Source organism: Prionailurus bengalensis, chromosome C1 (assembly GCF_016509475.1).
Source record: "Prionailurus bengalensis isolate Pbe53 chromosome C1, Fcat_Pben_1.1_paternal_pri, whole genome shotgun sequence".
NCBI lineage: Eukaryota > Metazoa > Chordata > Mammalia > Carnivora > Felidae > Prionailurus > Prionailurus bengalensis.
The window spans coordinates 92,985,948-93,001,364 of NC_057345.1; the positions used below are offsets into that span (position 1 = coordinate 92,985,948).

Consider the following 15,417-nt stretch of genomic DNA (forward strand, 5'->3'; position numbering starts at 1 on the left):
TATTTGAAAGAATGAAAAGAAAGGTGTAGTGATGCGATTAACAAATTAGTCCTAGGGGGCGCCTGGGTGCCTCAGTCGGTTAAACATCCATCCTCGGCTCAGGTCATGATCTCACAGTTCGTGCATTCCAGCCTCACATTGGGCTCTGTGCTGACAGCTCAGAGCCTGGAGCCTGCTTTGGATTCCGGGTCTCCCTCTCTCTCTGCCCTTCCCCTGTGCATGCTGTCTCTCTTTTTCTCTCAAAAATAAACATTAAAAAAATATTTTAATAAGAAAAAAAAAGTCCTATATCATTTTTTTAAGATTTTATTTTTTTATGTTTGTAATGTTTGTTTATTTTTGAGACAGAGTACAAGTGGGGGAGGGACAGACAAAGAGGGAGACAGAATCCAAAGCAGGCTCCAGGCTCTGAGCTGTCAGCACAGAACAGTGGGATGATGACCTAAGCTGAAGTCAGACCTCAACCAACTGAGCTATCCAAGCACCCTGGTCCTATATAATATGAACCACCTCTTTGGGTTTAGATCTTCGTATAGATCAGCTGTGCATTTAGGACCACTATAAAATGGACTAGGGATGCTGGTTTGGAGTTTGTATCTTATAGCCTGCCCAGAAGTGAGAAACCTTTGCTCCAGTAGCTTACTCATTTGGCAGCATTGCTTGGTCCAGCAACATCCAGTGTCATTTATAGAACTGCTGCTGTACTTGCTGTGTTACTCAGTTGGTTTCCTTTTGCCTCTAAGTGAAAAGCAGTTCTAGTTTTCAAATAGTTCATGCTAATGAAAATGGCCACAGTTTTGCATTCTGTGAAACCTGGTTCTGGAAATACATAATTGGCATCTGGAATATGCACATTATCAGGGAACTGCTAGAAATGGCTTTGACACTGTTTTTTTGTACATTTACTTGGAAACTGAATACTATAATCAATTCTTAAGAACTTTCATTCTCACTGCTACATTGCATGCTGTGTTGATTTAAACCACAGACATTTGCCCAAATTATAGCCTAACACTAGCAACACTAATATTAAAGTAACAACGTGCTCTTTAGTTTACTGCTGTGATGGATTTTTGAGAGCAGGATTTTCTCAAAAAGCACACAATTTTGTGAGTATTTATAAGAATACATCTGACTCATTTTTATTAGAGAAATACTGAACATAAAAACTGAAATGCTTTTTGTTTTTACATTTATTTATTTATTTATTTATTTATTTATTTAGAGAGAGACAGAGAGACAGAGAGACAGAGAGACAGAGAGAGAATCCCAAGCAGGCTCTGACGTGTCAGCACAAAGCCCAAGGTGGGGCTCAAACGCACTGTGAGATCATGACCTGGGCCGAAGTCCGCAGTCGGACACTCAACCAACTCAGCCACCCAGGCACCCTGAAATGGTTTTATTTAAGAGTGCTGTTAAATCTTACGAAAAAAATATTTTTTTAAGTTTATTTATATTGAGACAGAGCAGTGAGAGCGAGAATCCCAAGCAGGCTCTGCACTGTCAGCACAGAGCCCAATACAGGGCTCAGTCCTATGAACCATGACATCATGACCTGAGCCAAAGTCCAGAGTCAGATACTTAACCATTTGAGCCTCCCAGGCACCAAAAACTATATTTCTTCAATAAACCATGGTATTTAAGTTTTTTAGATTTCACTACAATGCAATTGTTTACCTTGTATCAATTTAAAAGGGTCTCTTTTCACTTTGCAACTAATTTTTCTTGATAATCAACTTAGCAGTTAATAAAATCTGCAGACAAGAATACAAATTGACCATTGATTTCTTGGCAGTAATGGTAACATTATGTTATGACTTATTGCAGATCTTTCAGCAAAGAGTGCCTCTGTTCCAGATGAACTTGGTGCCTGTGGACATTCTAGAACATCAAGCTATGCAAGCCAGCAGTCAAAAGTATCAGGTAGAGGCTAACAGTGAAGTTGAATTCCTTAGATATTTATTGTTCTAAAGTATTACTTGTAACTTCCAGGGTGTGGGAGAACGTTTACGTGCAGTGTGTTTGCTGTTAGTATTTTACCCAAAGCAATTTTTCTCTAACAGGGTATAGCTCGTGCCACTCCCGGTCATCTAGCTTCTCTGACCTCTGCCACAGGAGAAATACCTCAGTGGGAAGCACATCAACAGGAATTGAAAGTATTCTAGAGCCCTGTGATGAAATTGAGCAAAAAATAGTTGAACCAAATCTTGATACATCTGGCAAAGAAGATACCGCTTCAGAACCATTCAACAGGTATTTTTCCAGTCTCTGTTTAAATGGAGAGGAAAAAAACAACTTTGTTCTCATAACATAATAAAAACAATGGAAAATTTTTTTTAAATTATTTTCAAAGATGCCCAGTGAAGCAAGATTCTGTAGAATCTCAGCTGAAGCGAGTTGATGACACCAGAGTGGATGCAGATGATATTGTAGAGAAAATACTGCAGAGTCAAGACTTCAGCCTAGATTCCAGTGCAGAAGGTGTGTGGATTAAGTAGGCTGCATGCCCAGCGTGGGGCTTGAACTCATCACCCTGAGATCAAGACCTGAACTGAGATCAGTAGTCAGATGCTGGGGCGCCTGGGTGGCTCAGTCGGTTGAGCGTCCGACTTCGGCTCAGGTCATGATCTCACAGCTCGTGAGTTCGAGCCCCACGTCAGGCTCTGTGCTGACAGCTCAGAGCCTGGAGCCTGCTTCTGCTTCTGTGTCTCCCTCTCTCTCTGCCCCTAACCCGCTCGCATTCTGTCTCTCTCTCAAAAATAAATATACATTAAAAAAAATTAAAAAAAAAAGATGCTGAACTGACTTAACCCCCCCCTCAGATGCCCCTAAAAACATCCAATTTTAAAGAAGCCTTTTATTGTGTATGCATCAACGTCTACCATGTTTATGTACCTTACAGCAGATGTCTGTATCTGCTTTATCATAACTGGACACAACAACTGTGTAATTTGCAGGGTTGGATAGTGATCTTGAGATGATAGTGAATCACAGAATCCTTTATTCCCTCCTCAGCATTTTCACTGAGGCAAAATTTACATGCCACCAATTTGAAAGGTGTAATTATTCACGCCGGCATGAATAGAGAGCAGTTAGCAATGGACTTAGTTTCATTATGTAACTGGTTGTAAAGAGAAGTAATTAAACCTTACTTATGGAAATTTGTAGGAAGAGAAATCTTTTTTACTCAGTTTTAAAGAAAAACAACTTTAGGGAAGTTAATGAGAAATAACTATTAGGATATCTTTTTTTTTTTTTTTTTTTTAACGTTTATTTATTTTTTTGGGACAGAGACAGAGCATGAACGGGGGAGGGGCAGAGAGAGAGGGAGACACAGAATCAGAAACAGGCTCCAGGCTCTGAGCCATCAGCCCAGAGCCCGACGCGGGGCTCGAACTCACGGACCGCGAGATCGTGACCTGGCTGAAGTCGGACGCTTAACCGACTGCGCCACCCAGGCGCCCCAGGATATCTTTTAGGGGCGCCTGGCTGACTCAGTACAGCATGTGACTCTTGATCTCAGGGTTGTGAGTTTAAGCCCCACATTGGACATGGAGCCTACTTAAAAAAAAAAAAAAAAAAAAGCATATCTTTTAAATTGCCTGTTTTTATTTATTTATTTATTTTTTAAAATTTTTTTTTTTCAACGTTTATTTTTTTGGGACAGAGAGAGACAGAGCATGAACGGGGGAGGGGCAGAGAGAGAGGGAGATACAGAATTGGAAACAGGCCCCAGGCTCTGAGCCATCAGCCCAGAGCCCGACGCGGGGCTCGAACTCCCGGACCGCGAGATCGTGACCTGGCTGAAGTCGGACGCTTAACCGACTGCGCCACCCAGGCGCCCCCAAATTGCCTGTTTTTAAAATATATGTGTAGCTTTCTAAAAGTTTATTTCTTGGGGCTGGTTCAGTCAGTACAGTGTGCAATTCTTGCTCTCTGAGTTGTGAGCTCAAACCCCATGTTGGGTGTAGAAATTACTTAAAAATAAAATCTAAAAATAAAAAATAAAAATGTATTTAATAAAACTTAAATGTAAATTATGAATTTAATATAGGAATATCATTTGACAATAATGTAATACGTGTGCCTATAACAAATATTTTAATGTGAATTGCAGAAGAAGGACTGAGGTTATTTGTGGGTCCTGGGGGAAGTACGACCTTCGGCAGCCATCATCTTCCAAATAGGTACGTGGTCCAGATAGCATTGTATTAAATAAAGAATATGTTCTTGAGTAGAAGGTGAAAGTTACAAAGTTTGTATTAGACTGAAGCTAGAAAATACATATAATAATGCCTCCATGAGAAGAATTATAGCTCTTAGCTTTCCTTATCTTGAGTATGTTTGAAATTATATTTAATAAGTTTTATCTGTTGGTTTTCTTAAATGTGTTTTTAGAACATATTAGTAGAGGACCAGAAGAGCATTGGGCAAGATGCAATGAAAAAGGATGTTTAGAAAAGAGTTCTTAGTCTGATATTTTAAAAAGAGCAAAGCAAAATTACATTTCAGTCAGTGATCTTGTCTGTTATGAGCAGTTACATGACCACTCACCAGCATACACTTGGTACTAACCTTTTTTGTACTCCCCTTTCTCCACCCTACAAGAGTCTAACATACATACTAAGAAAAGTTCAGAATACCAAGCATCATTCTGGTAGTTATTCAGATTCAGATGAAGAAAAGGCACCTGCCAGGCTTACTTCTGATTTCCAGTACTGCAGCAAATAGTACTGAGCACAGATGGCTTGGGACAGTTAAGGAATTCTGACCCCTGACCTTATGTGCATCCCTTATACTCAGTATTTCCATGTAATATTTATTTAGAGTTCCAGAATAAGTCACAGTTGTACTGGGGAGCCCCTGTGTCCAAGACAGTTATTTTGTTCTCTAATGCTCAAAACCTGAAGGAATTTCTAATTCATTTGTTCCACCAATACTGCTTTTATTGAGTTCCTCCTCCATGTCCAGCACGTTGCAGAGTCCAAAAGTTACAAAGGATATAGCAGAGAACCTACATCAGCAACTAACTGCAATCAGTTGTGATAGGTAGGTAAGAGAGAGACATATAAAGAGGCCATGAGGAAGTAGTTAATTTGAACTAGGGTTTATAGAGGATGTAAATGCAATTTATAGTTTTCATTAACTCTCACTGAGTTATCCACTCATTAAATTCAGTAGCTATTTATTGGGCCAAGTCGTGGGTAAGGATGCAAGATAGAAAGACCCAGTTCACCCTCAGCTAGCCTATGTGTCTAGCATATGGGGTTGGGAAATTACAGCCTGTGAGCCAAATTGGCCCACTACCTGTTTTTGTAAAACATATTTTTTTTTAGAATACAGCAACTCTTGTTTATGTATTATCTATGGGTGCCTTGATGCTACAGCAGCAGAATTGAATAGTGTAATAGAGACCATAATGGCTCACCAAGCCTAAAATATTTATTATCTGACTCTTTCTAGCAGGTGAGATAGACAAACTAAAATTTATAGTAGTGTAATAAGTACTATAATATAGAGAAGTAGAGGAGACTCTGAGAGAACAGAGATGGGACCTCACTCAGAGAAAACTTACTAGAAATTTGACACCTGAAGAGAGCGTTGGGAAGAATTAAAAGTAAGTGTGGGGGGTTAACAGGTGGATGTGAGGAAGACAGATATTCCTGGTAGTAGATTCAAAGAGAATGAATGTATAGGCATAACGGTTATAATATCTAATTATATAATAGTAAATATATAATAATTATTAATAACACTGAGCATTTACTCATATGTGCTAGGCACATATATATGCTTCATTCAGTTCTTACATTATCTCTTTCAGTACTCATGATGTACTATTATTAGTCTTTAAAAAGACAAAACAAAGAGGTTAAATAATTTGCCCAAGGCCTTAAAACTAATAACTGATAAAACCAAGATTCAGACTCCTGTTTCTTTGAGCCCAGAGCACATTTGTTGTACCTAACCGCCATACCTTACTGGCTTATGAATAATATAACCTACTTTGGGAGTTGCCAGTGAACAGGTACTCTGAGGAGGGGGCATGTGAAGGCTGCCTGTGGGACATGAAGTTGGTAGGAATCTCAAAGCCAGGTTATAAACAGCCTCTGTTGCCATAACAAAGAATGTATCCTTTTCTGTCATGTGCACAGTTTGGTCATTCTTTGGCAGGAAAATGATCTATGATACTGGCATGTTAGAAAACTAAGTGGCCATAATTTGATGGGGGTGGGGAGGTTGGAACAAGGAGAGACTAGTAGCAAGGAACAGGTAGAAAATGACATTTATGAAGACAGTAATACATACTATATGGTAGAGAGACCATGTGTTTTGAGTTAAAGAGACTTGAGTTCATATCTGAGCCAGACTACTTGGGGCCTCAGTAAATCATTTAACTTCAATGGAACTTTAGTTACCCCTCCTTCTGTTATCCATTGAAAAGCAGGGATAATCATGGGATTGTTGTAAAGAGCAAATGACCTAATATACTCAGTAAGCTCTAGTGTTTATTAATTTAGGTACAGGAACAGCAAACAATAGAAGTTCCAACAAAAGGAACCAAAATAGTGAATGTTCAAAAGCAACAGCTATCTGTACTCTCATTTCAGACTGCTCAGGGTCCAAGTCAGAGTCCCTCCCCTATTGACTTCACTGATACTGTTAACCTCTGTCAGCCTTACTCTCCTCACCTGAAAAATGGGAGTGACCAATAATGCCTAGTTGATAGGATTTTACTGATTAAATTAGATAACTTATGTAAAATACTTAGCGTAGTGCTTAATACACAGAAGGCTCTCAGTATTTGCTAGCTGTTTATATTGTTGTTATTAAGAGGAAAGAAGGTTAATTTTCTATTTGAGAAATAATCTAGAACCTAGGCTCTGAAGGCATTTAGAATTCTGGCTCCCACTCCTTTTCCAAATGAATGTTAGAATAATCATCACCTAACATAAGGGAAGGGAAACAAAAACAATATAAAAACAGGGAGGGGAACAAAACATAAGAGACTCTGAAACATGGAGAAGAAACAGAAGGTTGCTGGAGAGGTTGTAGGAGGGGGGATGGGCTAAGTGGGTAAGGGGCATTAAGGAATCTACTCCTGAAATCACTGTTGCCCTATATGCTAACTAATTTGGGTGTAAATTTAAAAAAAAAAATTTTTTTTAATCTACATTAAAAAAAAAAGAATAATCATCACCTAATGCATGAAAGCCTAAAATGATAATTAGGGGTTGAAGTAGATGATTAATGTTACATGCCACTGAAAGCCTGAGGAATGTTAAGAGACAGTGTATCGTGGTGAAGAGAATGGGCCATGCAGTCTGACATGGATTTCATTCCTGGCTTAACCATCATGACCCAGCTTAGCTTAGTTTAGCTATGATCCTGACAAGTTACATCTCTTACTTACCACCAAAAAGACAACCATTATCAGTGGGGTTAACAACACAGGCTCTGGAGTTGGGCTACATGGGTTCAGTCCCAAGCCCTCCTGCGTATCAGCCATGCATCTTTGATAAGTTACTTCACTTCTCTGCCTGTCTCCTCACCTACGAAATAGTGACAATAACAGAACCCACCTCGTAAGAGTTACAAGGCCTAAATTAAGTGAGGTAAGACATGTAAGTGACTAAAACATAATCTGGCATGCAGTACTCCATATACACTAATTAAAGGTCTCTCTCACAGGATTATTGAGATCGAGCTATTTGCAGTGTCCAGCACAATACCTGTGCACATACACTCTCCATAACTAGCTGGTGTGTCTCAGAGAAACTAATGTGTTAGCATTAGATCTATTCTGAGAGAGAAACTGGCAGCACAAGATGAAACTAGAGTCATTTACTCAGGCACTGAAGAGGCACAAGAACCAAATGTGGTTAAGAAAGTGAACCCATGAAAATGAAGAGAACAGAGCAGAGTAGTAGAGACTTGGAAGAGCAGTATCCCCAGTCATACACTTAAAGTCTAGTGGACACAGCCCAACCAACCTGGGAGTGCTTGCACAGGCTGCTCCTTGCTTGCCTTTGAGACAATAGTTTCTGACAAAAAAGTCTGCTTTCATTTCGGTTTTTATTCTTCTATGTGATTTTTTTTTCATCTCTGGCTACTTTTTAAAGATTTTATCACTGGTTCTTAGCAATTTGGTTATGGTGTGCCTGGGTTTTTCTTTGTGTTTATTCCGCTTGGGGTTCATTGAGCTTCTTGGGTCTGTGGGTTTACAGTTGTCATCAAATTTGGAAATTCTCCAGCCATTATTTTCCCCTACCCCTCCTTCTGTTATCCTAATCCACAAATTCCAGCCCGCAGCCTCCCTGTGCTCTGACCTGTGACTCCCACACTCAGAAAGACCACCTGGCTGGGGCACCCGGATGGCTTAGTTGGTTAAGCGTCCGACTCTCGATCTCAGCTCAGATCTTGACCTCAGGGTTGTGAGTTCAAGCTCCACATTGGGCTCTACACTGAGCATGGAGCCTGCTTAGAAAGTAATAAATAAATACATACATACATACATACATACCACCTGGCTATGTTTGGGTTCTGTCTTCCTGCAGTGAAGGCTGGGAGGACCCTGAAGGAAACTGTCTTAGACTTTTCTTCGTTGATTTCCCTTCTCTCAGGACCAGTCCTGTGCTGCTTGTTGTCCAGGATATGAACTGTTGTTTTATACGTTCTATAAAATATTATAGCTATTTACAACAGGAGGGAAAGTCTGGTTCCTATTACTACATTATTGCCAGAGTAGAACAGTTTTAGGGCATCTAACAGCCAGGGTGCAGTGGGGCTCACCAAGACTCGTTCAAATTCCAATATCTGTAATTGTGAATGGGTGTTCACTGGTGTTCCGTTAAGGATGTTCCTGTTTCTTCTGCAGAATGAATCTGTAAGAACAGGAGCCTCTAAGCAGTCAACTGAGAATTCCAAGTCAGTACACAGTGGCCTGGTAACCACTGCATTACTCCCACTTTTTTAGGATTTCCTCTTAAAATTTCATTATGGGAAGAGACCAACCATGTTGTTTGCTTTTCGTCTTACTGGTCTCTGGAATTCTCAGAGTGAAATGTCAGGTTGTGTGGCCCCTGGCATCCTGACACATGAGGAGATAGGTACTGGTGAAAACTGAAAGCAGTAATACTCTCCCCTCCATGCGACACCACCACTCAGCTCCCCACCTGATTGCTCGAGGGGTCAAAAATCCTCATCTAAAAATAAATCCAGCTACCATCAAAAAGACACTGTGCTTTTACAGACTTGTAGAAAACCTGTATCCTCCCAGATGAAGAAACAATAGAGGGAACATGTGTGTTCCATTATAACATAGGGCCGAGGTTCTGAGTACATCAGCAGTAACAAACCTTCTGTTGATGAGGCCATTACTTCATTTAAACACCTGTTTTATTCACAGAGTTTGCTAATTTTAAATTTTTAGTATTCTCCATATTTTATTGATAGAGGTCAGTTAGCACCTGGAATATCAAGGCAGAGCAGCTTTGCGGCAAAGCTGCTATCACAGATACGTATAACGAAAATACAGTGGCCAGGCTGTTAGGACAGAGAGTTTTGCCATAAAAGGTGATTCATGGATGCAAGTGCCCTCCATTTTGCCCTTCACCATCCTCCCTACCTGTTGTCAAACTTGGATTGCTACCAGTCCAAGGCAAGCAATTGCTCTTTAAGCAAGTGAGACAAAGTTGACACATCCCCATTCATGTTCCATGGCATGAAACAGTCACATGGCAACACCTATCAACAAGGCATTTAGGAAATGTGGCCTCTAGCTGAGCAGCCTGGACAGCCTGTTGCCAGCTGAAACTGTGAAGAAGGAGATGATAGAGTCAGAGGGACAACCAGCAGCCTGCCAAACCAAGCTAGTGAAGAAATAAACCTCTCTTCAAGATCACTTCACTTCAAATCTGTATTACACGGGTATAATTTACATTACTGACTACATATAAAAACATTGGCACGCTGGGGGCGCCTGGGTGGCGCAGTCAGTTAAGCATCCGACTTCAGCCAGGTCACGATCTCGCGGTCCGTGAGTTCGAGCCCTGCGTCGGGCTCTGGGCTGATGGCTCAGAGCCTGGAGCCTGTTTCCGAGTCTGTGTCTCCCTCTCTCTCTGCCCCTCCCCCGTTCATGCTCTGTCTCTCTCTGTCCCAAAAATAAATAAACGTTGAAAAAAAAATTTAAAAAAAAAAAAAAAAACATTGGCATGTTGACTAAAAAAATTCTCACACTTTCCAGGAAGATGCATTAAGACCTCACACTGTAGGGGTGGCTGAGTGGCTCAGTTGCGCATCCAAGCGTCAGCTCAGGTCATGATCTCACAGTTTGTGGGTTCAAGCCCCACATGGGGCTCTGCACTGACAGTGTAGAGCCTGCTTGGGATTCTCTCTCTCCCTCTCCCTCTCTCTCTCTCTCTCTCTGCCCCTCCCAAACTTGTGCTGTCTCTCACAAAATAAATAAATAAAACAAACAAAAAAGACATCACACTATAATTGCAACTAAAAACTATCACCCATAACTCTGCAAGGCCTGGGTAAATTGCCAGTCAGTATATGCCCTAGGATAAGACTGATTTTAGGATTTATGTATAAACATGTTTAAAGAAAAGTTTTCTTGCCACAGGTCAAGATTTAGGAACAGTACTAGATTATTGTAGGAATAAGTGTGTCTAGACTAATCCAGTGTACTAATCCTAAACATTTAATATTTTGAGTGTTTTCTATCTGTGATATCTTTAAACCTTGTGGAAATCAAATCTAGTAGAAAATGCCTAATGCACCTAACTCTTTGAGTGCAAGGTTAATTAGAACAATTTAAAACATTACAGTTCAAGATTTTGAAGGGTTTTTTTTTTCTTCCTCTGGTTGTAGGGTGGGGTCTGGAGCTTATGAACAAGTTGTGATCAAACGCTAGAAGTCAAGCTGGTGAACTGAAGCTTCTTCCCTGGGGGTTTGAGACATGGGCAATCAAGCTGTCAAGGCACTTCATTCAAGCATTTATGAGAAAATGAACATATTTGAAACATGAAGCGCGTTCCTCTATCAAGAGGAAAGCCAACACTGATTCCTTCTGTGAAAGTGTGTGCCACCATCCTGTCCCACCCACCAAAAGGGAACATCAGAACAGTAGTCTCCAGGTGCTGTGCCACGTGTGTTTAGAGGCACACAGCTTCTGTGGTCACTGCACATGATAATGAAAGCCTGCTCTTTCTTTTGAAACAGCCAGGTGGGGAAAACAACATTATACGTCTGAGTATAGCTCAGTCCTGAAGTGTAAAACCTGTAGTAGAGGTAGGTGCTCAACAGGTTTGGGCTCTAATTATTTAATTTTAATGTTTGGGAGATAGTAAGTGAATGTCTTGAACCCTATAAATTCTGTCAAGATAGTTACAATCTCTTAAGGGTATCTTCCATAATATTATATACTACCTATGGTATTGTACTAGGTTTATTAACTCTTCTTAGTTAAATAATTGATAGAAAGTTTGGGTGTTCATCCTTCGGGGAAATGCTATACTACAGTCAAAGCGTGGAGAATGCTTAATTCTAAACGTATCCGTCACAAGTGGAATAAGCGTGTTTAAGTCTGAGATGTGTGAATGAGTGTAACGCCATTATTATGCAGCATGCATTGTTACTTGTTAATGTTAGATGAGCTGCACAACTCCCGCTAGCACTATATATGAGATTCAAGCTAAGCTTAATATTCAATATGGTAGGCTCCCATGAGGCACCTTAAGAGCTGTTCTATTATTCACTGAATAATATCTGCTGGTTTCAGGAGTCAAAATTCAGAACAGGAGAAAAACCTTAGCATCAAAGCCAAGCAGCCTTTCTTGTGTAAGTTCAGACTTATCTGAAACTGAAAATTGTTCCAAGGAGGTGGCAGATAAGACAGGGGACAGCTGCTTGACATTACTGACATAGACTCGTGATTTTCTATTTTAACTCCCCACGATGGGATAGTATGTTTTTTCCTTTACTATAACAGTTGTTGTTTTGAGACAATAAAATATAACATAATCCAATGCAGCTTTTCAAGTATTATCTGATCTGGATCCAGTTTAACAAGCTCGAAAGATAGATCATCTTTTTATCAGGTGGGAAGAGTTTTTCTGGTCTTACATGACGAGTTTTAATTTTCTTGGAATCATTCAGTCACTGCAGAAAAATGTAGATTCTTTAGAACCAGTAATTCCCAGTCCTTACTTTCAAAACCATGTCAAAAAAAATGTGGTATGTTTGAATAATTTTGGTCTAGGTATTTTTGTTTTGGCAAAGTAAAGGGAAAATATATTAAAATATTTCAATACCCAAATTTAAAGGTTTAGAAAAATTTGAGTAGTTCATGTTACAGTTTTCGGTTTTTTAACAATTCAAGGATTAGGTATTCCAAATTAATCCAGTACTGTTGCACCTAGATATTTTTTAAAAGGTTAAATTCCATTTTAGAATATTTTGAATGTTGAGAGATAAGGTTTTCTGAGTCGTTACTAATACTTTTGTTGTTTTGTTTTGAAAGGAAAAAATGTGACCTGAACATTTTAGTCTAACCAAGGAAAATGTTAGCTGAAGTGGTAAAGACTTGCTTGCTCTCTGTGATTAACAAGTGAGTTGATCCGTCCATTATATATTATGGGGGTGTTGCGGGGGTGGGGGGGTGTCAAAGTATTTAACAGAGATAAGAAGGTAGTGTTGGAGATATTTATGATGTATTAAAAACATATTTTTCTATTTTCAAAATATTATTTCTAGACTATATTTTTCATTGGCACTAATGCAAATAATTTTGCAGTTTTGAAAATAACTCTAGATTGTAAGCAAGGTTCAGGGAAGACATTCTTCAGATATGTAAAACATGCTGTAATCCAGGCATTGTCCATCTTGCCTGCGCTCAGCCTGATACCTTTATACAAGACTGACTCCCAGTATTTAAAATGATACAGAATTATTTTTTAAAAACAAAATGTGGAAATCTTGAAATGCATAAATATCATGGCTTTATAATTTTAGCAGCCACCAGATACATCTTGATTTATGTAGTAGAAAATCATTTTATTTTTTAATGTTTATTTTTGAGAGAGAGTGTGTGCACTTGCGCACACACATGTACTGCGCAAGTAGGGGAGGGGCAGAAAGAAAGGGAGAGAAAGAGAATCCCAAGCAGGCTCTGCACTGTCAGCACACAGCCAGATGCAGGGGCTCAAACTCATAGGGGCTCGAACTCACAAACTGTGAGACGATGACCTGAGCCGAAATCAAGAGTCCGACGCTTAACCGAATGAGCCACCCAGGCACCCCAGAAATCATTTTAATAAATAGAAAAATTGATTAGTGAAAAATCAGTGCAAGTCTGGATTCATATTATTTTGTGTTGCATTGGGATACTTTGCAATCACATTTCATTACAGTCCTCTGAAAATATTTGTTAAAGTTCACTTAAGTGTCTGCCTTACTTTTCTGGTTTTTCTTAGAACATGTAACCATGTAACTACTGAAAAAAAATTGCCTTTTAAATACCAAGTGCACTTTTGGTTCCATTTGAAGTTTAGAAAATTGGATTTGAAAAAATAGATTTTAATAAATTGATTTTTAATATTAAAATCAAATTTCAAATCACCCAGTCTTAGAGAATTTGCAGATATATAACCTTGTCTTTCTAATCCTATCTTGGAGAAACATAATGGCATATTAAAGCTATATATTTGTGGTTAGATACAGAAATCTTAAATACCTTGTTTGGGGGAAGTACGGAAGCTGGTCAGGAGCCCACTTCCCATGACTTGAGCTGATAACTGAGACCAGAGCGGATGTGAAGGGGTCAGGCAGAGCAGCCCTGGGCCATCAGTTTGCATTCTGATGGTTGACTCCCTTTGTGGTGTTGAAGGCTTCCATATACAAGCAACCGATATGGATTAGTACTTAAAATCTGAGAAAGTCTTGACCAAAAATCCTGAAGTCCATCATCCCATTCCAGGAAATACCATGAGAGTAATGTTATCCAAACTAGATTCTTCTGTTTTGTTTTGCTTTTCATGAAAACTGTGAGCCATCAAGATCCACCACCTTAGCCCATTTGTTTCTAGAAAGAAAACAAATTCTCAACGAACCACCAACCAAAACATAAAACATCCAGAAGTAATTTTAGACTGAGATTTCCATGCCAACTAGACCACTTTGCAAGCTCAAGCGGACAGTATTAAATACTTCATTTAAAAAAATTAAAAATTAAAAAAATACTTCATTTAAGTACTCTGAACTGTTAGGCTTCCTAAGACTTTTATAATATGCTTGAAAGAAACTGGGCTCATATGATGGGGTTGCATTTTGTTTTAACAGGTCAAACTGGGACAGTTCAGAAATTTACTTGGTCAATTCTTAGATGGTACGTCATGTGAATATAGTCAAGTACTGTAACTGAAATTGTTATGCCACTTTCTGTGTTGGCTTAGGTACTATGCATAATTTTAATAGCCAAGATGTTTAAGAATATGAACTCTAAAAATATAAAGGATGAAATTAAGCCTGTTAACCTTATTTTAAGACTACTCTGGAAACAAAGGCCTTATTATTACCTTATATGTGATTTTTCGTAAGATAATATATACACAGTATATTTTCATCATGTGAGTGGTCTCTAGCTACTCCCTATATGACAAAGCTGGCAAAATTTTTTATTTACACAGACAGCATAGTCTGCATTTACAAATGTTTATGTTCATCATATATATATATATATATATATATATATATATATAACAAAATTCTCTTGCTGATATTCATTGACCAAATCCCATGCAGAGAAAGACTTAGGATATATTGTTTGATTGTTTTTTGGAAATATGTCTTATTCTGGAAGTTGGTATACTTGTGGGTGATCATGTAAATATTTACCGAAAAAAAAATTGTTATGGAAGTGATTCCATTAGTATTGTTCTAATACTTGGAAAATGACCTTCATATTTATGTATTTCTTTGTTTTACTGTACAACTATAATTCCAGGAAATTTTTTTACCAAAAAAAAAAAACCCCTTTTATTGTATTTGTAATAATGTTAAGGTGAATCTTCAATAAAAATCATCTTAAACTTTACAGTGTTTATACTTTAAAATGTCAGTTAAGATTCTGCCAGAAATCCATCAGATCCTTGCCAAGGTAAGAAAACAGAAGTAAAACAGTGTAACTTTTTCCTGAGAGATTCCCCTCATTTATTAGCAAATGGTATAGCACAGACTTGAATCTTCTGGTGAAAGACTGTTCTTTGAACTCTGAGGTTCACCCTGCAGTGGTGTGAACATGGGCTCTAGAGTAAGACAGACCTGAGACTGAATCCAAGTCCCCTTCTGAACCTGTTTTCTAATCTAGGATGGAGATAATACTACCACTAACTCTTCTGTGTTGTGAGCAAG

At 38.9% G+C, this 15,417-nt stretch overlaps 1 protein-coding gene across 1 annotated transcript in view; it reads left to right on the forward strand.

Moving 5' to 3' along the window:
* FAM102B (family with sequence similarity 102 member B) overlaps window positions 1-15,100 on the forward strand; it is a 95,241-nt gene extending 80,141 nt beyond the window's left edge. The window contains exons 7-11 of the mRNA XM_043575721.1: window positions 1,828-1,923; window positions 2,064-2,253; window positions 2,354-2,481; window positions 4,118-4,187; window positions 10,879-15,100. Of these exons, the coding sequence (XP_043431656.1) occupies window positions 1,828-1,923; window positions 2,064-2,253; window positions 2,354-2,481; window positions 4,118-4,187; window positions 10,879-10,921 (527 nt within the window). The 3' untranslated portion in view covers window positions 10,922-15,100. The remainder of the gene's footprint in view (window positions 1-1,827; window positions 1,924-2,063; window positions 2,254-2,353; window positions 2,482-4,117; window positions 4,188-10,878) is intronic.
* Window positions 15,101-15,417: the final 317 nt, after the last annotated feature.